Source organism: Meles meles, chromosome 17, assembly GCF_922984935.1.
Source record: "Meles meles chromosome 17, mMelMel3.1 paternal haplotype, whole genome shotgun sequence".
Lineage (NCBI taxonomy): Eukaryota > Metazoa > Chordata > Mammalia > Carnivora > Mustelidae > Meles > Meles meles.
Genome location: NC_060082.1, coordinates 57,205,906 through 57,231,716, shown reverse-complemented (window position 1 = coordinate 57,231,716; position 25,811 = coordinate 57,205,906). Strand labels below are relative to the sequence as shown.

Below are 25,811 nucleotides of genomic sequence, written 5' to 3'. Positions count from 1 at the left end.
CTGCACCGGGTAGAAAGCGACGGATGCCATAAGAAATAATTAGGTATAAAGTATTGCAGGATGTCAGAAGGATTCGTGCAGTATTTATGAAGGGTTTTTGCATCTACAGACTTTATGATAAGCATGTTGCAGGTCCTCAAGAAAAACATGTAAACAAATAATTTTAACACAACTGGGAGAAGCACGATGATAAGAGGTACAGACCGTCTGTCATGGAGTGTAAAGGAGAGCTACCTGACCAGCCTGGAAGGCTACAGAAAGGCTTTCTGAGAGAACTGAGGGCTGAGCAGGTCCTCATAGAGGGACAGGTATGGCCCGCAGAGTCAGAGGAACTGAGGAAGACAGGTGTGTGCTAGGCAGGCAGCGTGTGGTTAGGGAGGGGAGTTCTGCTTAAAGCAATAGGAAGGACTGGATGAAAACACAAAAACTTCCTTAGGAACCTGTAGGCCTTCTAATCCTGGTTTGCTCTTAGCTCTTTGGGACATCGTGTTCAGGTCATCCGCCTTCCGAGTCTCCTAGAAAGAAATAAAGGTTCCTGCACACCAGTCTGGCAGGGTTGTACAGATGACACCCAACTCCTGGATGGGTGTTTCTTTCTTTTTTTTTTTTTTTTTTAAAGATTTTATTCATTTATTTGACAGAGAGAGATCACAAGTAGGCAGAGAGGAGGAAGGCAGAGAGAGTGAGAGGGAAGCAGGCTCCCTTCAGAGCAGAGAGCCGGACGTGGGACTCGATCCCAGGACCCTGAGATCATGACCCGAGCCGAAGGCAGCGGCTTAAACCACTGAGCCACCCAGGCGCCCCAGGATGGGTGTTTCTAATCCTTCCAGTTTTCTCTGAGCTCTGTAGCCCCTGTAGGTCAGTTTATAAATTCCCTCCTCTAGGCCCCCCAGAAATCCCCCCTGCCACTCAGCTTTCCGGAGAACTCTGCTGCTAACCTCTGTCACAGCGTTTGTGACGCTGATGGCCTGGTGTCTTCCCCTCCAGTCTGTGAATCTGACATATTGCAAACCCTCAATAGATGTGGGGATCTGTTGAATCTAGGGAACTGCCAGAGGCAGTACAGCTCACATTTATAAAACTCTGCTGTTCACACATCACCAGGTTCCAGACACTCGGGAGACATTTCAGTACAGTTATTACCGATTTACTGTTGTTGCTGCTTTTCCCTAATTACTTAATCTTTAATGTCTGAAAGGTGAAGGTCCTTCTTGACTTGAACCTAACATCTGGTCAGGTTGGACAGTATTGTTGAAGTAACTTTTTGTTTTAATTCATTACCAGTAGTCCTGAAGGCCTAATTTAGCTTTTGTCATTTAAAAGCCTCATCTTTGAAAACCAGAAGAATTTGGTAGGTAAAAGACTGTATTTTATTAAATGCCACCTGGCAGTAAATCAGAATTCTTTGGATCCTTTTTGTTCTCACGTTTTCAGTTGTTCCTCCCAACCTTTGCAGAAAAGGAACTGTCCATCGCTTGATGGAGCATTATTTTGTGGGTCACTGTTTGCCCAGGGTCCTGTGAAAGCTTGACTGTCATTGCAGACTGAGTCTGAGCAACGGTTTCTTTACTGTCCTATCCTCCAGTTTTTCCCGAAAATACACGTACTTTCAGCCTATCAAAAACCGTGTCTTTACGTGTATGTGGATATACTTTGTCTGTTAACACAGTGATAGCCATCGAGAGTCGCGTGTGAGTATTTGTAACGTGTCGTATTCTCCTTTCTTTGTTGAAGCGCTCTCCGTCCTGTACTCCAGCTAGCAAAGGCAGACGTGTAAGAAACTACTGCACTGTGTGTCCCCACCCCACGCCCTCCATCCTGTCCCATACCCTTCGTGCCTGTGGTTGCGGAACACGCTAACGTCTCCGTGGCAGACTCCCACCCTTACTGCATGCTGTGTGCGGCTGCTCCCGCTATTGCTGCGCTGCCTTTCTGCATCTTCTTTTTTCTTTTTCTTTCTTTCTTTCTTTTCTTTTTTTTTTCTTTTTTTTGGCTTTGGCCGTAAAGCTTTAGGAATGTTCGTATAAATTTCAGTAACCAAACTACTATAAAATTATAAGATGCCTTTTTAATTTTTACTAGGGGAAAAAAGTGATCCTAACATATGCTTTCCAAATTCATCACCTACAAAGTATAAATGAATTTCTAAATGAGAATCTGATATAAGCAGATATGTAGAGATTTCCTAGAGATTTTAATTATGTGGGGAAAAGACCGTGATGATACATATTATGTAGAATTCAAAAGAACTTGGGGCAACTTACGGATCTTACTGACTATAATTTTTAGTAAATCAGTTCTGCAGAAATCTTTGATAGATTATTTGATGTAGTTCAGAGGAATATCCCTAAATATATTTATAGATTTGAGGCAATAATATTAATAATAAATCGTTTATACTCTAAGGTGTTTCCAAGATTTTTAAAAATATCGTTGACACTGTATATATTGATAACAAGCTATAAGCAACATCCTATGCTGATGCTGGCCCAGTGTTTCTCAGTACTAAGGGGGCCAGCCACTGCCTGTATCCTGCAAGATTCCTTACATGCCCAGCATCCACCCCAACATCAATATACACAACATACACACCCCCTAGTGGAGAAGCAGGGGGTTCGCTGACATTGTCAGCTCTGGTTTTCACCAGCAACGTAAAATAGTAACATGAAAAAGAAACGTCTGTGGTAGAGTCAAGCTTTTAAACTTTCACCTGTCAGCTTCAGAACCACTGCTATTGATCAACACCTTAAATCCAGAATTCTTGAGAATTCTGGGACTTGGAAAGGGGCTAGATCATGGAATTCTCTGGTTTGCAGAGAGCCTGGGGAGCCATAGGGTGGCTCTCTGCTTCCGGTGCTCTTATCTTTCAGATGTCGGGGTGCATTGACGCACAGTAAACGCGATGAATCCTTACTTAGCATGTTTTTCCAAACCACTGTTTAATAATGAGTAAGCTGGTCAGATAACAGTGGTTTGGCCAGTAGGCTTTAATATTTCATTGATTAATGACGTTTTTTTAAAAGATTGCTGGTTCAACTGATTTTTTTTTTATTCTTCTGATATTGAGAGAGTTAAAACCATTGGGCACTTGTATTCTGAGTATGTGTTAAGTGTACCCTATAACCTCCAGAAAGGAAGACCAAAACGTTGTGTGACCAATTATATTAGGGTTCAAATCATCAGCCTGTGAATTGACTGAGTTTTTAATAAGCTTTTTTTTAATGTGGTTATAATTCAGAGAGATTTTCTTTTTTCTGGTGAAGTAGAGTTATATCTCACCTGCCTTGCAGACTTCTAGGGGCCTTGGCCTCCCAAAGCACTTCTGTGAATCTTGATACAAGGAAAAATTTTTGATGGAAATACTGTTCAGTCTGTATCTCCATTCTGTAGGATATGAATAAGCCTCACTTAACTAGAGCCTCTTGATGTACATATGTTTTTCTTAAATGCAGATGGTAGGCTTGATAACCTGCTTTCCAGGCTTGCTGGAAGGCTCATTGGTTATGTATCTGACAAATTAAAAAACCACTTGTGAAGAGTGGTGATGTCTCTGGTGGAGCCGAGGGAAGAATCACCGACTATTCAGCAGGCACAGAGAAGCATGTCCCGGGGATAGCGAGGCGCCTGGACGGTCCTGGAAGGCGGCAGGCTGTCACAGTAGGACACAGGCGGTTACCATTCCCAATGGTGGCCTTGACTCCAACAGTGACATACAATTGTGTTATATGCTGCTTTCAGACGAGCAGTAGGAAATAGTTTTATAAACTTGAAATTCTTACGATTCCTACATGGCCTACAAGTGAGGTATCACTGTTCAAGTTTCGCTGTTTTTTTTATTTCTAGTCCGCTATGAGTTTCCATCTGCAGTTTGAATACTTACATTCTTTTTAAGTGTGTTTTTCAGTTAGGCATAGCCTGAGAAAGATTTGTTATTAATATTAATGCCTGAATGTAAGTGGTTATGGAAAGGTCCACAGTGTTTTCATTAATAGTGAGAAATATTGGATGTCTCATTTTAGGTTACTCCTTTAGAGTTTGGAAGAGAGATTAAACATAGCTAACATGTAACTTAACTTTCTTTTGTTTTCTGAGAACATCTGTAAATTTTCCAGAGTAGATTTTGAAGTCGATATATTGAAAATAAGGAGAAATTTTCAGAAAGAGTAACGGGCTATATTATTTGTAATTAGTAAGATTGCACTTGCTAGTTGTAACCTCCAGTGATTTATTTATTCTTTGCTTTACGGCAATAAAATACTAGATTCTCTGTTTTCCACATGATACAGCATTTCCATAATACTGTTTTTTATCATAAGCTCAATTAACTGAAAAAATTATATTAGTGTAAGTTTGAGGTTATAAAGTGTTTCTGAGTACAAAAAAAAATGGACTACTTGCCACTTTGTTTCCAAAAAATTTCTAGCTAAAGCTAAAGATAATTGATGATAATTGTATTTTTTCTGTTAACTTAGAATTTTATATTTACAAATACAAAACAACACATTAGATATAAGCTTTTTTAAAAACTCTGTATCTAATTTGTATCAAATCATGGTATCTTTTACTTTAAAACCAGGTTTCTTATGAGAATGTTTTGCTTATATTCAAATCTGTAATGATTTTTGGAGTAGAAAAGGCCCATTGATACACATTCAAGATGAGTTGTTTTAGTTGTTTTCATTATTTATCAGAAAACCATACTGCATAATTTGAGGATTTCACCTAAAAATCAGATCTGATCCTAGGGGGAAAGAAACTTTTCTATTTCATTGCACTAGTCTAAAAATAAATTTTGTGGATCACTCAGTAGGGAAATCCTAATAGATTCAGGAAGCATCATGGACTTTCTACATGACAGCGTTCTGCACTGTGGATAATACTGCTGATACTTACTCAGTTTTTCTTTCTTTCTTTTTTCTTTTTTTTTTTTTTGGCCCAAAGAATAGAGCAGTTGGTAAAAATGACGTTGGGGTGTAGTAGATGTTTCTAATGCCTGTTCATCAGAATAGCTCCTTGAAGTAGGTTTACTTGGAAAATGAATTAGTTAACCGAAAACTAGGGAAAAATCACATTTAGATAAAGATAGAATTCTTATCTTTCTCAGTAGATTGCAGTGGATTGCTTATACTGTTCAGTTAAGTGGTACTCAGCACTCAGTGGGCCAGCCACTGTCTGGCCCAATATTTATTTCCAAGAACTTCCTCCAGATACTATCGGAAGGTACTGTCCAGTTAATGTTAACTATGTATTGTTTTTCACTATTTTCTCCTTTTTATCATTTTTTCTATGATCATAAATGCAATTACTGAATTGTGATATCTCTGCTATTGATGTAGATCATGTTTATCAGCTTTTCCTGCTTCATTAATTCAAGTCATTCCTTACGTTTAGTGCTATACAATTATCAAAACACAAAGAATTTAACTTCTATGGTTTAAGTGTATTATTAATGATTGTATTATAACCATGATAGAAGTTCGGAAGGATGGTGGTAAAAGTTCGGAAGGTAAATGTAATTGATGTGCTAGTAATAAGATGCTTTGCTGCCGTGTTATATCTAAATCATTACCAATCATCAAATTAACCTTAGGCTGTCTGCAAAGTCTGGCTTGTAGTTTTTGAGTATTCTGAAAATTCAGTAAAATCAATTGCTTTTTAGTGGATAGAATAAGTCCTTAGTTATAAATGTATGAATAAGCATGTGATTATAGATAAAATTCATAACATCTTGAAAAACCATGAAAAACCAGTAACAGCTTGAAAAAAGCATGCTGATGGTAATTAACACTTCGAAATAGAAAATATGGAAGTGGCATTGTAGTTTTCTTATTTTTCCTGTTAAATCTCTTTTGAGCTATTCTTGACACTGGCAGTAATCCAGAAAGGAAATGAAATATATAAATCTATTAATCTAACAGGTAGCTTCTAATAGCTGTTAGAAGATGTGGGAAAAAAAATTTTTAGTTTAATATTCAAAACGTTATTGCCATGAGTTTTATTCAGCTTTACCAAACTTTGTTCCTTGTATTTCTAAGAAACATACTTTTGAAAAATAAAGCAGTAATTTTTAAACTTTTAAACATTCATGGTTTTTTAAAAAATCGGTAGCATTGTAAATGGCATAGTTCAACTTTTTAAATATACTCAACACCATCTCAAAATATTACTAAAATATTTTTACTTATTTTTAATTTGTTTTAACAAAAACTACCTGATTTTGTTTAATCTCTGGAATTTATTTTAAGAACTTATAGTTCCAAAAAGCTAGTATGCTAATTTTCATTTTTCTGTTTTATTAGAATTGCTAATGGAATAGTTTTTAAATCTGTTTCCTCTTTTGAATAACTAGTTTTACCTCATGCAGCTAAGAAAATTATTTTAAAATTTATGCTCATTTCTGTTTTCTTTTTTATTTATGAGTTAAAAACTTGTTAGGAGCTACAGACTTTTTATAAATGACAGTAATTCTAAAGAAGGGCCAAGAGGTATGTATTTGAAGCCTCGAGAGTTATTTAAGAGTCCCTAATTTCTGTAACCAAGGATTTAACTTTGATGGTGTATTTTTTTCCTTTGTTCAATATCACACTGTCATCATGTCACACTTTCACAGGGTCGTGAAACATGACGGTGAATGTTTGAAGGACCAACTATGGGGTGGGAGCGGGCGGTGGGTGGATGTTTAGGGGAGATGGTTTCTGTAGTGTACAGGTCCCAGCAGGGCGTGTGCTGACAAAATGCCTTAAGGCAGCGTGTTCAAATGTCAGCGCAGGAAGAGGTAATCAAACCGTGTGCTCGCCTCTGGCCGGTGTATATTCACGGGGCTCAAAGAGCGGACCCGCTTTCAATTGTCCGCCGGTACTCCTGCCTTTCTCATTTTTGAGGTGTCTTTAAAGTAACTGGACTTGGAGGCAGAAAGCCAATGATATTAGCTGTCCAGTCTCATTCACAGCATTATCCTTTGCACAGAAACTTCTGCTTTTACCTGTTTCGCTCAGGCTACGGGCTACATTGTGTGACAGGTCAGAAACTTAAATTTTACTAAAATGACCCCATTTTCGCATTTAACAAATCCCCTACTTGGACCCTTACTTAAAACTTCATGAGCAACTTAACTTGATTATATGAGGTCATTTTAGGTTCTTACTAGTATAAAATGCATCAGGACTGCTTTGCTTATCAATTCCATTTTAACAACCCCTTCCCCATGAATTCTTACTCAGCTGGCAATTTATGTAATGGTATGGAAACTTAGAAGGAGGAGATTTCTAGAAAGTAGGATCTTTCTGCCCAATATCCAGCCCAGATTTCTATTCCAGATTAATAATTTAAAAGAAGTACCTTCTCCATGACTGTCCTGCATAAAATTGTGAACTAGGCAAAACTTGTCTTAGAGGCTCATAATCTTTCTTTCACTCTCCTGTTCCTGGTCAGAGTTCACTGTCAGGAAAAGAGATCATGTAACTCATTCTCAATGACCGTTAAGTTGCTTTGAGTACCTTAACTGTGGAGATGCCTCTGGTACCACAAAAAGAAGACTGGATTTGAAGTCAAGGAGTGGGATTCAGGCCTGGTTCTCCCACTTCATAAGCTGTATTCGTTCTATGAAATCAGTCACATTGCACACTTCAGAGCTGACATACAGTTCGTATGCTTCAGCTCAAGTGTTCCAGTTTTTAAAATGTTGAAATACCTTCCTAGCTGATGGTACATGGCTGCTGCTCCAAGTTCCTTAGATGTCCTCCTGGAGACCCTTCTCCCCACTTCTCCTGAGCACAGTAACTAAAGGTTTAAGGCCTTGTTGGGAGCCATGTGAGTCATCACCAAATCCTTGCTTTGTGGTTTGCCAGAAAACCTGCCTGTGCCCAGCAGAGGACTCCTACAGGGTTAGCCAGCCCACTAACCAGTCCCTACAAGAGTAACCATAATAATAGTAAAGGAAAAGAAAAAAAATACTTTAAGTACCTACTTAAAATCCTTAAGCTGATTGTTCTTCTTATTGAATAGTAACTTCTGATCTAAGCATTGTTCTTGCCATACAATACAGATGAAACAAATTCCCAACCTCTTTTTGAAATTGCTTTCATTGCCTTTCATTTCAAAAATGCAATCCTGCTAATTTTGAAAATTGCCAAGCTGAATATATCATTGATCAGTATGCTCCATAAGATCTTTAATGCTAATTTTAACCCCAAGCATTTTGAGTTTCTAGAAACACTTGGTTAAAAGGATGCAGGTGAATGTAAGTGCTGGTATTTCTACTGCTGCAGAATAAAAAGGCAGTGTTGCCCCAGCCAACACAAAGCGGACAAATTAGTTTCTTTTACTTTGAAGTAATGCCTGGTAGATGACCAAATTTCCTTCTTAGGAAGGACAAAATTATCTCTAACCTGCAGCACATACTCTGTTAAGCACTCAGCACTTAATTCACACAGATGATTACGTTTGTGGAATGCAAGCCAAGAACGTGTAGTAGAGACAGTGCTCGAAGTCAGAGACTGGCAGTGAAGATGGAGCATTCTGTTAACTGTTGTCTTTATCTTTGTTTCCATTAAAGCTCGTGGTTATGCTTTTGTGTAATGACACATCCCGAAGGTGAATATTCAAACTGAAGTTTGCTTTCCTCTTCTCAAGGAATGTTATCATGATCATGCCTTACAGAAGTTTGCTAAGAGCTGCACATTGTTTGAAAGTGATTTCTTGGGTTTTTGTTTTTCCCAACTTATCTTCCTAGACTGATCCCGTTGAGAACACATATGTACGGAATCCGAACGTCAAGGTTAACATCCAGTCAAGGTCCACATCTCCTTCCACTTCTAGTGAAGCTGAGCCAGTTAAGGTGCCTCATTGGAGCAGTCTTGCTCCCCAACTGTTCAATTGTGTCAGGAAAGAGGGAATTGCAAAAAAACAAGTGAAATCTGACTCTTCTTTTAATCAAATATATTATGTAATAAGTTACAATATATTGGAGATCATTGCATTTGACTAATAATGTAAATAGGACTCTAAAACCAAAGTCGAAAGTTGCCCCCTCCAGATTCAACCTAAAATAGACAAATACTTGTTTACTTATAAAAATAGTCTTTATTTTAAGTAGAGAACTATGTGGAACAGAAAGAAGGGTTATCTCAGTTTTGGAATTGTCAGATATAAACTTGGTAGGCACCTGGCCGTGTCAGGTGCCATTCTCAGTAAATCTAGTTAAGACCTACACAACTGTTACTTCGTAAGTACAGCTTAAAATGAAAATTGCCACTGCTGGCCACTGAATACTTTATTCTCACTGCTCAGTCAGCAAGAGGCATTCAACTGTGTCATGTCTTTTAATAGTACAAAACCAGTGTTGTTGTTGTTGTTGTTTTTTTATATAAATTTTTGTAATTTTTTTTCATTTTATTTATTTTTTTCAGCGTAACAGTATTCATTGTTTTTGCACAACACCCAGTGCTCCATGCAAAACGTGCCCTCCCTATTACCCACCACCTGTTCCCCCAACCTCCCACCCCGACCCTTCAAAACCCTCAGGTTGTTTTTCAGAGTCCATAGTCTCTTATGGTTCGCCTCCCCTCCCCAATGTCCATAGCCCCCTCCCCCTCTCCCAATCCCACCTCCCCCCAGCAAACCCCAGTTTGTTTTGTGAGATTAAGAGTCATTTATGGTTTGTCTCCCTCCCAATCCCATCTTGTTTCATTTATTCTTCTCCTATCCCCCTAACCCCCCATGTTGCTTCTCCATGTCCTCATATCAGGGAGATCATATGATAGTTGTCTTTCTCCGATTGACTTATTTCACTAAGCATGATACCAGTGTTGTTTTGTACCTCCTGTTAGTCACTGGTTTCAAACAGCCAGTCGGCCAGTTTTCTCAGCAGAGGTCTGTTTCCTCAACAAGTCAGAAGGGTTTGTGTCATGCCTCAGGGAAGCCCTCCTGCCTCAAGATGCAATTTGGATTATTCGCTCAGCTCGCAGTTCTGACATAGCCCCTTTGTTTCCTGTGTTATCTCGAGAGCTGTGTCTCGTGTTCTAAGCGAAGCAGTTAGTCCACTTTGGAAAGCTGTCTGAAGTGAAGTGTGGTTTGTAGTTAGATTCTGACTTGATTTTTTACAACCCTGTGACAGACTACCTCAGACTAGTTAAGTTGATGAGTCTCTGCTTTTTTTTAAATCATTGTTTTAATATTTCAAGTTTATACATTTTTAATGCTGAAATATCTCATGCATACAGAGGTTAATAAACACGCATGTAACTCACCCCCAGATTTAACAGATGTGAACATTTTGTCCTTTTCAAATTTGTTTTCAGAGAGAGAATATTTCAGAGTTGGAACACCCTTTCCTATACCATTCCCCTTTCTCAGACATATCTAAAAACCCTGAAACTGATGTGCATCTTCTTCCTTGGTTTTACATTTCACTTCATTTATATCCATAAACAAGATATGAGAATGTTTGTTTTACATTTGTTTTACACAAACATAAATCTTCATTTCTTTCATTAATGCTTTTGAGCTTTACTCCTGTAGATACATGTCCCTTTAGTTGATTCATTATAACTGTTGTATAATATTTCATTGTATGAATATACCACAGCCATTATGTATTCTCCCAGTGTTAGATATTTAGGTTGTTTTCAATTTTTCTTATCAGAATCAGTGCTGAAGTGAACATCCTAGTAGCTGTCTGCTTTTGCAGATATGCGGTTTGTTTAGCGTATATACCGGGAAGCTGAATTATTGGGTTGCATGGTGTATGCATTTTCAACTTTAACTAGATTTTGCCAAATTATTTTCTACAGTGGTTGGACCAATTTTCACTCCCACCAGCAATATGTGAGAGTTCCCCATTTTCCCACATCCTCACCAGTCCTTGGTACTGTCAGACATTAACTTTTGCCAATTTGATGGGTATGGAGTGGCATTTTTGTTTTTAATTTGCATTTCTTTGATCTCAAGTATTAATTCAGCTTCTTTTTATATTTATTGAGCACTGGTGGTTTGCCTGTTCATGTCTTTTGTCTGTTGTTCTCTTGAATTATTTTTCCTATTTTTGTAAGTGTTCTTCATGTAATCTGGATACTAATCCTTAGCTGGCTATATGCACTGCAAATATTTTCTTCCAGTCTGTGCTTATTTTAAAATTTTATTTGGTGTCTTTTGGTCTTGCAACAGTGTTTATTTTGAAGTAGGCTTATATATATCAGTCATTTCCTTTATGACTTCTGTTTTTCATGTTTTTCTAAAGCAGTTCTTCCCTAGGCATATGCAGCATTTATAAATGTTCTTCCATACTTTTTTCTAAAAGTTTAGAATTTGTTATTTTATGTGTTTAGGATCTTAAACTGAAATTTATTGTTACATATTATATGAAATGGGGTTCTAAATCTATTTTTCTCATATGAACAACCAGCTCTACTATATTTCCCCCATTGATCTGTAAGACACTCTCTGCTTTATCATATACATAAAGTAGAGAGTGTCTTACAGATCAATGTCTGTTTGGGGTTTCTTTATTCTCTTCAGTTCTTTTTGTCTATTCCTGCATCAGTATCCCATTGTCTTAAGTATTATAACCTTAAAATAATTCACCTAGTATAATCAGCCACTCCCACCCACCTTTTTCTTTTTCTTTCTCTTTTTGACCCTTTAGTTTTACATATGACTTTTAAAATCAGTTTGTCAGGTTCCATGTAAGACCTTTGATTGAAATTGAATTGAATTTATAGATTTATCTGAGGAAAATTGACATCTTTGTGAATGGCTCTTTCCACCTATGAACAGGGTATACATATCAATTTAGATATTTTTATATCCTTCAATAAAGTTTTGTTAATTTCTTTATGAATTTACTTCATATTGCTTGTTACATTTGTTCCTAGGTACCTTAAAGTTTTTGTTGCTACAGGGAATGGAATCTTATCGAAGTATATATTCTTATGGTCTTCATGAACCCTCTTGAGCTTGTGTCCAAAAGCCTTACTTCACTCCTTTTTTCCTGAACTTTTCTTGGGCTTTCTGTGTAAATTATAATGTCAGTTTTGTTTCCTACTGATTGTTTTTTATTAACTTTTATATAGCTTTTCAGTGTTCTTCTTTTGTCTGTCATGTTTACCTTTCTAAACATTAATTTATAAATTGGGTTCAAAACTTTTTTTCAAGCTATTTAAAGGTAAATTTAAATTAGAACTAAATTCACAAGCAGAAAACTCTGAGAAGCTCAATTCATTTCCATTTTAAGGTTATAGGCATAGAAAATACTCTTGTTTATGTAGTAACAAAAATAAAGAGAGATCATCTATTTTTCTCTTAATATTTTAGACTATTCTATAACTTTATTCAAAGCTAGCCTTTTCCTCTTGTTTGCTTGCTTAGCATCCTAAAATGAAGTAATTCTTCGTGCCTTTTTTAAATACTTTGCTAATTAAGTTATGTTTCTTTTCCAGTAAAATCAGTGTTTCCTTTCATTGAAAGAAATATCTTACATTAATATCATCTAAAGATATGTCTTTTAACTTCTAAATTTGTATGTTAAGCCCTGAATTCCAATAATACTAAATAGTCTAACTCCATTCTTTGGAAATTGATTTCTGCACAAAATCCCACTAATCAATCAATCTCTCTTTTCTCTCTCTCTTACTGCAGACACGCACAAACACACACAAATCTACCGAATTGTGTTCTGTATATGTAACATGCATTCTGTATATAGAAGTTAGGAGTTAAAAGAATCTTCTAAATATTGATTATAAATCCTGATTTTTAAAAAAACAGATACTTTTAAGAATTAATGTGGCATTTTCAGATGAACTTGAAAATTAATATCCTCATTTTTATTTGGGCTATATGCTGTGTTTTGTTTTCTTCTGTGGATTCTCTTTTCTGAATCATTTCTTTTTAAATTTCCAGACACGTTTTTTTTTGCTACTTGAACAACTATTTCATTTGTAGACATTTCAGGCTGAAATTTAAATTATCAACACTATGAGAAATTTAGCTTCATTGAGATATTTTTTGCCTTATTGATGTCTTGCTTGGCTTTATTTACTTTGACTTATTTTTGGTTATGTTTGAAATAGATGGAGTGTTTCATGACATTTATTTCCTTTTTTGCTCCTGGATTCAGACTGTAGACAGTACTCCTCCTCCAGTTCATACACCAACCTTAAGGAAAAAGGCATGTCCTGGTTCAACTGGCTTTCCAGCTAAGGTACTCAATCTTAGATATAAGCATGATGTGTTCTGAAAAAAAAAACCACGATAGTGGTTTTCTTCTGCTGGTTATATTTGCTGTGGTTTTTGCTATTGGTTTCCTCAAAATTGCAAACATAAAAGCTTGGAAAGAAAGTAAATCTCAGATGACTGGAAATAAGCCTGCTAAGAAAGGTAGGAAGAGTGATGTAAAATTTGTTTTATTTTTCTTCCATCTTTTGTCTATTTTTTAATAATAATTTTAATCTAAAAATTATAAAAATTGAAAATGGAAGGGCTTTATTGAAGTGCATAGTTTGGTTTGGTCGGTTTTATTTATTAGTGGAAAAGCCTGACAAGTTGGAAGTTTTCTGCCTTTTCTTTTTTTATGATTTCTGAGCTTTTGAAAGATTACTGTTTTTAATGTATATTCTCCTTTCGCTTTATGTTCTTAAGGCTTTTTCAGATCAGTTTTGGGCACTAACAAATTGAAGGAGAAATAAAATCACTGATAAACCAATTTTTTCAAAATTCCAAACAATTTTTCATTATTAATTGTTCCCATTTTAAAATATAAAACACAGAATACATAGTAGTGGAGGAAGGTGCAACTTGAATAGACCGTAGCGCAGCATTAACATGCACTCAAATGCATGTTGGATTCAAGAAAAAGACTACAGACCTGCAAAGTTCAAAAGAATGCTGGGTTTTTGTTTTGCTAGTCCTTTCGGGGGTTATACTCTAATTTTATATCTATAGGAAAATAGCCTTAACATCATTCTTGAAGTATTTACATAAATATTTATGGGATTAAACATTTTAAAAGACCTCTAAATTATCAATCAAAAAGTAATATAAAGAGCAGCATCATAATTGTATCTACAATTTACTGAATAGGACTATGCCTCAGACATTATCTATCTACTATCTTATTATTTCTCTCACTATTATTTCTATCATGTGTCTAAAAGTTTCTAATTCAATTCTTACTACAGTGTTTGAAGGTATCTAATATGTCTCCATAAAGCAGAAAACTAAGGCTTAGAGAAATTAACTTTCCAAATGTCACACAGATAGTAAGCTACAGGGCCAATATTTGCCTGTAGATCTACACATCTCTAAGTATTTCTTTTAAACAATATCTACTATTAATGTTAGATATGCAGTTAATAAACACATAGTTATACCATAATTTGAGAAGGTTTGGGGTTCTAGAAGATACAAATTGGTATTACTTATCTGGCATAGTTAGTTCATGTAGGTAGTACAATAAATGGAAATTTCCAATGAATAGAAATTATTGCTTCTATACTTGCTGTCTTTTTTGTGGTCTCCTTGTTTCCATCTTCCTAAATTCAGTGTTTTGAAGTCTGCTATTGTAAGGAGTAGTGCTTAGAGGATGCATTGTAAAGAAGTTGAGGCCACTCAGAAGAATCTAAGATTGAAGTTGACAAACTACTGAGAAAGAGAAACATTTAGTGAAAAATTCAGGTGAATTATTTTTTCATTCTGTTCAACATAACTATCACTGAAGTATTGATTATGGTAGAACATGGAGATTTAGTTGCTTATCTCAAGCTCCTACGGTGAAATTCTAGAAACTGGAAAACAAATGTTCTCCCTTCATAGAACAGAAAGCCTGGATAAACTGCGGAATGAGAGATTGGTGGATCTGAAAAGCTAATAAAATATACAGAAGTATAACTGGCATAGAAGAAAAACAAGCTGAATAATCTAGGCTATAAAGCAAAATTCTGAGGCCAGAATATGAATTTAAAATAGGCACAATAAGTATCTGAATGAAACTTTTTTTTTTAAAGGAAGTATATTGGTAACATGGAGTGACATAAGGCATCTAGGAAAAAAAATAATTTGCAAATGCTCATGTGAAAATATAACTCTGGAATAAAGAACTCAGCAGATAGCTTTAACAGGGTGAGCAAACTAGGTGTAGGAGAAGAACAGGTTATTGGGGGGGAAGATGATGTGGATGATACAACACATGACAGAAATAGTTTCAGTATCTCTGTAGTAGTAGGACTTGGAAGGGGAAAGAAGAAAATAGAAGCACTTGAAGAAATAATCCCGTAGCATTTCCCAGTAATTAAAGATGAAAAACCTCATTGAAATACATCATTATGTGCTAAAGAGAATAATTTTTAAAAATTTACACTTAGACACATTATAGTAAAATTTAAGGATATTCTAGATTAAGAGAAAATCCTAAAAACTTTCAAAGACAAAGTTATCTGTAAAGGAAAATTAAATTGGTATCAGACTTCTCACAATACTAAATGCAAGAAAACAATTAAGATTAATGTTCAAAGTGTTGAAGAAAAAGAACTTTGAACCTTAAAATTTTAACTCAGCTGTAATACCACTTAATTATGAGAGTAAGAAATATTTTCACATATACAAGAACTTAGTAAATTTATTATTTTAAAAACTTCTCTGAAAATACTCTTTTATACATTAAGAACATACTATCAGGAAGGGAAATTAAGATAATAGCCCCATTTACAGTTGCATCAAAAAGAATAAAATACCTAGGAATAAATTTAATCAAGGAGATAGAAGATCTGTTCACTGAAAACTGTAAGACATTGATGAAAGAAATTAAAGAAATGTATTATATGTTCACAGATTGGAAGAATTAATATTGTTAAAATGTCTACACTACATGAAGCGCTCTATAGATTCAGTGCAGTCCCTGTCAAAATTCCAGCAGCATTCTTCACAGAAATAGAAAAAAACAACGCTAAAATTTGTATGGAACCACAAAAGTCCCCTCAAATAGCCAAAGCAGTCTTCAGAAAGAAAAATGTGGAGGCATTCCATTTCCTGATTTCAAACTGTATTACAGAGCTGTAGTAACCAAAACAGTCTGGTACTGGCAAAAAACAGACATATAGATCGCTAGAACAGAAAAGAGAAGCCAGAAATAAATATGATGTATCTGTTCAATAAACACATACGATCAATTAATTTATGACAAAGGCATCAAATATATACAATAGGAAAACGATAGTCCCTTCAATAAATGGCACTGGGAAAACTGGATATCCACATTCAAAAGAATGAAACTGGACCACTGTCTCATACCATTCACAAAAATCAACTCAAAACAGATTGAAGACTTGAACTTGAGGTCTGAAACCATAAAACTCCTAGAAGTAAATGGTGGGTAATCTTGACATTGGTCTTAGGAATGATTTTTTGGATTTGATATCAAAAGCAAAGATGAATAACTGGAATTACGTCAAAGTAAAAAATTTCTGCACAGCAAAGAAAACCATTAACAAGTTGAAAAGGCAACCTGTGGAACAAGAAAAAATTGTCTGGTAAGGCAATAATATCCAAAATACAGAAGAACTGAAACAACTCAATAGCCCCAAAACAAAAAAGCAGCCACATAATCCAATTCAAAGATAGGCAGAGGATCAGAATAGAAGAAGACATACCAAAAAATGGCCAACGATACATAAAATGGTGCTCACCATCACTAATCATCAGGGAAAGGCAAATCAAAACCACAATGAGATACCACCTCACACCTGTTAGAATGGCTCCATCCAAAAGGCAAAGAGATAACCAGGTGTTGGCGAGGATATGGAGAAAAGGGAACTCTACTGCCCTGTGGGTGGGAGTGTAAATTGGTGCAGCCACTGTGGAAAACAGTATGGAGGTTCCTCTCACAATTACAAATAGAACTACCATATGATCCAGCAACTCCACTTCTAGGTATATACCTAAAGGAAACAAAATTACTATCTCAGAGATATATGTGCCCCCCTGTCCAGTGCAGCAGCATTTACAATAGTCAAGATGCGGAATAACCTGTATCCACTGACAGAGAATGGATGAAGAAAATGTGGTGCGCACACACACACACACACACACACACACACACACACACACACACCGGACTATTATATGGCCATAAGAAAGATGAAAATCTTGCGTTTGTGATGACATGGGTGGACTTTGAGGGCATTATGTTAAATAAGAGAAAGACAAATACTGTAATGATCTCACTTATATATACAATCTTAAAAATTCAAACTCGTAGGAATGGAGTATTGGTTGGTAGAGGTGGGGTTGGAAGATGAGGGGAAAGGTACACACTTCCAGTTACAAGATAAGTTCTGTGGACAAATGGAATACATGGTGACTGTAGTTAACAACACCGTATTGTATATTTGAAACTTGAAACTTGCTAAGAGAATAGATCTTAAACATTCTCCTCACAGGAAAAAAAAAAATCACAACTATATGAGGTGATGGATGTTAACTTTGGTAATCATTTTGCATTATATGCATGTATCAAGCCATGATGGTGGTGCATACCTTAAACTAATACATTATATGTCAGTTATATCTCAGTAAAACTGGGGGGGGGGGAGAGTAAATATTCTTGGAGGAAATTCTCCATCAAAAGGAGATATAAAGGGCACCTGCGTGGCTCAGTTGGTTAAGCAACTGCCTTTGGCTCAGGTCATGATCCAGGAGTCCCTGAATCGAGTCCCGCATCGGGCTCCCAGCTCCACGAGGAGTTTGCTTCTCCCTCTGATCTTCTGCCCTCTCATGCTCTCTGTCACTGTCTCTATCTCAAATAAATAAATAGCATCTTAAAAAAAAAAAAAAAGAAAAGGAGATATAAAGCTGTGAGACCACTGTGAGAGACCTGGGAAATAGGGTGACTAGGTATCGCACAGCAGTGTGCTATGGTCTGTAAAAATAAGCACCCTCTCTCTACAAAAGTCGAAGAGAAAGGAAATACGTAATCAAAGCTGTCCAGAATTAATCTAAATACAAACACAGAGGAGGTTAAGTGTAGGGATCAGGTGAGGTGAGCTTAAGCATTTTCTCTTCTGGGGAGAAGCTGCAGAGACAGCATAGCACGGTGTAGTTACTGTGGTGGATTCCTAGCAGGGCCTTCTAAGTTACTGTCACAAATTAGCTGTGTGAACTTGAGGAAGTTACTCTTCCTTGCTTCCATTTCCTCATTAGGAATGAATACAATCATAGTATTCATTTCACTGGATTCTTTGACGTTTTAAAGCACCTTAATATTTGTAAACACCTTAGAGCAGTACCTGACATAGTAGTAGCATATAAATGTTTAAACAAATATTGGTAACTTGATAAGGAAAGTAAGTACAAGTCTGAATCTTAGGTTGAAAGGAATAAATAGAAGACTAGCATGTAAACTGTCACATTTGTAAGGAAATGGTACTCGTTGAATGAAGGCAGGAAAGAGAAAAAGGAAAACATGGTGACCTGGTGCTCTTAGCTGCAATAAATTGCAGCTCAAATCCTAATGGTAGAAAATTTTTATTATGCTCAGTTTCATGGGTATGAATTTGAGAAGTGCTCCAGTGGGGAGCTCTCTCAGAGGGTCTGCTGTGTGGGCGTGGTCCATGGGAGCTGAGGCTGCAGATATACGGAGGTTCAGCTGCGCGTGCAGGATGGCTCGCTGCCTTGACAGACAGCGGATGCTCAGGATCTGTCCATATGACAGCCGCAATCTTCCTAAGTGACGGCTAACTCCCCAGAAGGAGCCTACCGTGAGAGCCAGTGAGAAGCTGCATGGCTGAAAGCAAAGGTGGATGGAAGGGAAGAAAAAAGAAAAGGAAAGCAGAGATCACAGATACGTACTGTAATATGGAGTTTAAGGTGTAAAACACCAAATGGCACGAAAGATGACGTTGTCTACTAATAAAGGGAATAATAAAGAATGATATGAGTGTGGATGGTCCTCACAAAGAATCCCTAACCTATATACAACAAGAACTGAGAACTTGGGAGGAGTACGTTAGAGGCAGATTGGAGATTTTAATTCACAGTCTCAGACAATATAATTGAGAAAATGCAGGACAGAGGACATAGGGTTAATATCTGTATGCATCAAGAGCTTTTATAAACAAGGGGATGAACATGTGATAGTTAAATGGCCAAAAGCCAGGCATAGGCCAATGAAAACTTAAAATGACGGAGAGTGAAAAGCTGGTCAGACTTACGAGAAGTTGGAGAAAAGCAGAATAAAGTAATAATGAGCTACCTCTTTACATTTGTGGTATACATACCCTTGTTATCACCAGGATACTGTGACACATTATAGGTGGAAATGTGGATCAGTACCATTTTTTTAAATACAATTTAAAAACATTTTAATGAAAAATATTTGACAGTGAGTCTCTAGAACCCAGTGAGTAGAGGGTAGAGGATTCTGGGAACTCGGTCTCTGTGGCAGCATGGTTTTTGAATCTCACTGAATCTCCATAAAAACAGACCAACTGGGTAGGTATTAGAACTTAAAAAAAAAAAAAGTACAGATGAGACCTGAACAGTAAATGAGAAGATTTTTCCACAAACTTCAAAATACAAACTGATAGGGAAAAAAAAAAAAAAAGTCATCTGTAAGACCCCCATCACCACCCCTCGCCATGGTATTAAACACTCTGCTAAAGAAAGTGGGATTCATGAAAATCCAGAGCCAGAAAATCGCCAAAACACAAGTATGCACTGCTGGGCATCTCGAGACCAGAAGAAACCAAGAGGATTTTGCAAGCTCCATCCTACAGGTGAGGACAAGGGAGGCAAGACGGTGGGAAGTGCTGCAGTTGTCAGTCCTCAAAACTGGATGATCAGAACACCCTTCCAGCTCACAGCCCCAGGCTAAGAAGGGTCAGTGGGGAATGGGTTCACAACTGAGCAAGACAGGAAAGGAAAGAGAAAGTCCAGGTGATTAAGAAGAGGGGGAAGAAGATCTCAGAAAGCATGAGATCATTTTGAAAAGTCATTTTATGCAAAGGCATAGAGCTGGAAAAATCACTCTGGCCCACCCCTCCCTCGTAGAAGTACAGGAAAAGTCATTTCACTTAAAAAGGAGGAAACCAGTCACAGTCAAATCTCACACCTACAAAAAGAGAACAATGTATCTTAAAAAATGAAAGTGTGCCAGAAACACATGTCTACAAAACCAAGAAAAACTGCAATCAATATTTCAGAAGAAATTAAGGAAACAATAGAAGCTGCGAAACAACAAAAATTAGAAATAGCAAACCTTAGAAATAGGAGTGTTGGAGAAAGCAAGATTTGAACAAAGGTGACAAAAATGCAGGGAAAAAATTAGAAATTAAGATGAAATATGACTGCAAGCATACAGATTGACCTATAAGAATTTGGAAGTAAACTCAACAGATCACTTATGGAAATAGAAAATGAAAAGATTTTTTTAATTTTGTTAGATCAAGAAATGAGAAGGGGTGCCTGGATAGCTCAGTCAGTTAAGTGTCCAGCTCTTGATTTTGCCTCAGGACATGATCTGGGTGGGGACTGTGGGATCAAGTCCCTGTGGGGCTCCATGCTCAGCAGGGAATCAGCTTACGGATTCTCTCTCTCCTTCTACCTCTGCTTCTCCTCCCACTTGCACACACACTCTCTCTTCCCCCCTCCAAATGAATAAATAAATCTTTTTTAGAAAAGAAATGAGGGAAGAGGTGAAAAGGATTTGAGAAAAGTGATGGACAGGAAAGAACAACAAAGAAGGGCCAGTGTTTACATAATAGGAGTCTCAGAGACCATGAAAGCAGCAGAAAATACTAAAATCTGTGTTCAAGAAAATTTTCTAAAATAAAGCAGACTTGAAACTCATACCACAGAGGCACCCAGCATAGCCAAGAAAACCAACACAGACAAAAGAAAACATATTCCAGTAAGCTCTTGGCCTATAAAGAGAAAGGATATTGGACAAAAGTGTAATAAGTCACTCAAGGGGGAAGAAAAGAATAAATTTTCATCAGACTTTTCAGTAGCAAGACTGTGCCAGAAAACAACTCAGTAACTTTTAAAATGCCCTAGAAAAGTGTAAGTACGAGGGGTTTTCTTCCTTTCTGACTTCTTGACAACTTTATTGAGATATAATTGATATTCCAAAAAATGCACATAGTTTAAACAATTTGATGAGTTTGAGATGTCAAAGATTTTTAAGAATTTTAGGATTTTTAAGGAAAATAAAGCATCCTTCAAAAAAAGCCATAGAGAAGTATTAAGAGTGCACAAAAAGTCAAGAACTGTTGTCCCCACAAGCCCTTCCTGAGGGGTACGTAGAGGACAGGCTTCAGATCAAGCAGAATAATAAGGCACCCGACACCTCGAGGAGCAGGAGTGAACAAGGGAGTCTAGAATGAATTGGGGAGTTGGTTCAAAGTCCATATAAAGCACTGTTTTTGTAGCTCTCAGAACCAGACAGCTTACCCACAACTCAGCAGTATGTTCATTTTGTGGAACAACTGAATTAGAGACCACAGATTGAAGGACAACAGGCTCAGTGGTCGGTGAGAGAGGGGAGGTGTTGAACTAGGAGTAGCGAGATCTTAACAGATGTCCGCAAACTGAAGGTGAGGCTCCAAACCCCTTTCTTCTGCTTAGCTCCCAGAATGTTGGCCATTGGCTTTATTGTCTCCCTCCTTACCTCCCATCCTGGGAAGATTTCGGGTATTTCAGTGGAGTTTCTGAAGAAATTGAATGACCCAGAAAAGACTGGGAAGTTGAGAATCTAGTGAGATGGTTGGGTATACATTGATGGCGTGCGCAAGCGCATGGGACCCCCCCCCCCCCCAATGCACATGCATAATATAAACAAATAAACCTTCCAGTCAGCTTTTTTACTGACTTACACTTAAATGTAAGCAAATTCCCAACGATCAGGAGACATTTCAGGAAATCCTCCAGCAAAAGGAAGAGATACAAACAAACAGAAGGATTTCCTATTTTCACTGAAGGAGAAAGAGGCAATGACAAAGCAGAAGGAAACAAAAAGGAATAACCAGAAAAATAGGAAGAGTTCTTTGAAAGTTAAAAATAGGACAAACGTTTAAAAATTCATTAGAAGTGTTGGGACATAAATTTGAAGAAATCTCTTAGAACTTGTTGCAAAAGGATAGATAGAAAATGGGGAAAATGTGAGAAATTAATATCCAAGAAAAAGAAGTTCTGGTAATATAACAGTAAATGAAGAAAAGGAAGGAACTTGTGCAGTACACAATACAGACACTTTCTGCTACCAAAGGACGTATCCAGACTTCAGAGTCCTAGCAATTTTCTGCACAGTGTACCAATAACAAACACCCCATCCCGCCCATGCGCGTTGCCGTGTTCCAAGATACCAAGACTGTAGAGAACTTTTATAAACCACCAAAGAGATAAAACATCAGGGCACCTGGGTGGTTCAGTCATTTAAGGGCCTGACTCTTGGTTTCTGCTCAGGTCATGATCTCAGGGTCCTGAGATTGAGCCCCTGTACTGGGCTCTGTGCTCAGCAGGGTGCCTGCTTGAGTTTCTCTGTCCCTCTGCCCTTTCCCCCTGCTTGCTCAAGCTTTCTCTCTCTCAAATAAATAAATTTTTAGAAAAAAACTATGTCACATTCAAATGACTAGGGATCAAAATGGCATGATACTTGAGTGAAAGGCAGAGGCTTTAACCCACTGAGCCACCCAGGCGCCCCCAAAATGGCATGATACTTAACAGCAAAATGGAAAGGACAATTGGAAGGTAAAGTAATTGATTGTGAGACAGATTTTTGATTCCTTGTCAAATGTTTAATCAGTTTAGGGGGAAATAAGAGCATTTTCAGAAACTGGAGATCTTCTAAAAGTGTTATCACCTATGCTCTGCTTTCTAAGTAAACTACTAAGAAATGAGTTCCACCAAAACAAGGGAGGAGATGGAGAAATAGGCATAGAGTCCACTGGAGAATCGCATACAGATCTGTTGACAGAAAGACTGAAGCCTGCAGCTGAGACAGGAACAGGGAAGCCAAGGGCTCCAGGACAGTCTTCAGGTTAGATAAAACACTGGATGGAAGAGACTTGAAGGCTTCCTTCCTCACTGTTTGACCACGTGGTAAATAGATTCAAGGAGATTTTTCCATTCCTTTGGAGGATCTAGGGCTAATTAATGAAAGAGACCTAGAAAATTAAGTTTAAAAGAGGGACGGCATCACTAGTTTCAGAAAAATCAGAAGATTACACAAGAAAGATGGAACCATAATATACTTCTCGACTCACTGAATTATAATTCCAAGTTCGTAATAACTTGAATGCTAAGTGTAAAGTTTAACCCAAGACTGTGCTTTGAAAATATTGAGGACATGAAGGGATATATGATATAACAGTGCTCAGTCCTCCTCTTCCATAATAGGAAGAGTCAATATGATGCCTCAAATCAAAAAAGAACAGGATGGCCTTGCCTCCCTCGCCCACCCCACCTCCACCCCCCAGACAGAGAAGGAGGCGAACAGCTGCAAGAGTTAAAAGAAACTGCCTCTAGGAAAGAGGACGTAGAGCAGTGGGGTGCTTCAGTTTTTATTATAGGCATTGTGATACTGTTTTACTTTGTGAACCGCGTATGGGTATTAATATGATTTGAAAATTTTAAAACATACATAGGAGAAAATGGGAAATTCTTTGTAGTTAGGCAATGAAAATAAGCTCTCAGATCATGGGCATAAGGTGAAAATATTGCTGGATGCTATTACATCACAATTAAAGATGCTTGTCCAGGTGGTGACTCCTAGTGAAAGATATTTGCAATGTTTAACACCAACAAGGGATTAATTTCTAGAATATGTAAGAAACTCCTATTGTTCTACTGTGTTGTCCCAGCTTCTGTTAAAGACCTTTTACCTTCTCCAGTGATAGCTTGAAGTACGCAACACAGACAAAATTGGAATAGAAGAGAGCCCTCTTTCTGTCCTTTTTTTTTTTTATTTATTTTTTCAGCGTAACAGTATTCATTGTTTTTGCACAACACCCAGTGCTCCATGCAAAACGTGCCCTCCCTATTACCCACCACCTGTTCCCCCAACCTCCCACCCCTGACCCTTCAAAACCCTCAGGTTGTTTTTCAGAGTCCATAGTCTCTTATGGTTTGCCTCCCCCTCCAATTTTTTTTTTTTATAAACATATAATGTATTTTTATCCCCAGGGGTACAGGTCTGTGAATCGCCAGGTTTACACACTTCACAGCACTCACGATAGCACATACCCTCCCCAATGTCCATAGCCCCCTCCCCCTCTCCCAACCCCACCTCCCCCCAGCAACCCCCAGTTTGTTTTGTGAGGTTAAGAGGACATGGAGAAGCAACATGGGGGGTTAGGGGGTAGGAGAAGAATAAATGAAACTGTCCACCTTTTAAAAAAAAAAAAGATTTTATTTATCTGAGAGTGAGTGAGAGAGGGCATGAGTGCTAGTCAGGGAGGAGTACAGGGAGAGGCAGAAGCAGACTCCCCACCAAGCAGGGAGCCCAGTGTGGGGCTTAGTCCCGGGACTCCAGGATCACAAACTGAACTGAGGGCAGACGCTTAACCGACTGAGCCACCCGGCACTCTTCTGTCCACCTTGTTGAATATTGAGTTTATAGTTAATTCTCAGTTTACTCCAAATGATCACATAATCTAAAAACTCTAACCTGGGTCCATGATTTAGGTTTAATGCCCCCTTCCCTAGATTTTTTTCCTTCTTTTTCTCCTCTTCAAACTACCCTTTGGATAAGCAGTAGAGTTTAAATACTGACCGGGAGGCAGAAAGGGGATCTTAGATCGAAAGGCAAGTAAACTGGACCCTAGGATTGGATCCATGTGTCTCTCTGATACTGTTCCTCTTTACTGCACCAAAACCAAATAAATACAAAATCCTACGGTGTAATGCCTAGAGGTCAGTGCCATCAGAATCATTATTTTTAATTACGTTGTTTTATACTGTCCTTCGTTGAGATCAGTGAAGCATGGACCCCTTACTCTTTGGTAGTATCTCCCACCCCCTCCCACACTTTAATCAGCACCTACCAGTTGATTGGCTGGTTAGTTGAATAATGCTCTAAGAAAGCATTTTTGTTTCCCAGCATACTCGGTTAAAATTACGACATCCTGAGTAGATCTCTTGGAGGGGAGGGCAGTGTATAATGTGTTTTGTCAGCAATTTCATGGGTATTGTCAAGAATTACTGTTAACGTTTGTTGTGGCCATAGTTATTATTACTGATACTCCAGACCTGTCTGTTATCCCTTAGAAGAAAGAAAGAAGTTGCCTCTCTTAAGCCGTTGATCAGTTCTCTTGTTGTGATAAAAGCTTCCAGAGCAATCAGTAGACTAACTTTGCATTTTGCCATAATTTTGAGCAATAGAAAAAAATGCTAAAAATTTTACTCTGGGTAATTCCTCAAAGAGCAAAAAAATAAGAGTAAACCTTGGTATACAGGAAAAATACTGAGCAGTATTTTGTATGATATTAGCAAACTGGGTACTTGTCTTTTTATTATAGACATGGAGGCCCCTAGTCTTGACCTAACCATGTCTTGTGTAGTTTTCAGGTTTCTTAAGGAACATATTCTACATGTTTTTAAGTGATCAAACTCTGAGAGATGGCAAAATCAGACAGATGTAGGCTTGAATTTTAATTCTACCATTAACTATATATCCATGAGTAACTGAGTCTCATTTCCTTTACCTGCATGAGGCAATATTACCTGTCTTTACAGGGATATTATCTCTACTAAATGAGATGATGCACATGGGGCACTGGCACAGTGTCCCCTCATTGGTCGGGGATCAGGGCACCCAGGAGCAATTT

The 25,811-nt window shown here is 37.6% G+C and overlaps 1 protein-coding gene across 19 annotated transcripts in view; it reads left to right on the top strand.

The window, feature by feature from the left end:
* CDC42BPA (CDC42 binding protein kinase alpha) overlaps positions 1 to 25,811 on the top strand; it is a 318,157-nt gene that overhangs the window by 257,512 nt on the left and 34,834 nt on the right. For 4 of the 19 annotated variants that reach the window (XM_045983604.1, XM_045983596.1, XM_045983602.1 and 1 more), the window contains 3 exons: positions 1,735 to 1,773; positions 8,732 to 8,836; positions 13,115 to 13,198. The exons of 2 other annotated variants lie outside the window; for them this stretch is intronic. In XM_045983604.1, coding sequence (XP_045839560.1) covers positions 1,735 to 1,773; positions 8,732 to 8,836; positions 13,115 to 13,198 — 228 coding nt within the window. The remainder of the gene's footprint in view (positions 1 to 1,734; positions 1,774 to 8,731; positions 8,837 to 13,114; positions 13,199 to 25,811) is intronic. 13 more of the 19 variants (XM_045983612.1, XM_045983609.1, XM_045983603.1 and 10 more) reach the window with 5 other exon arrangements.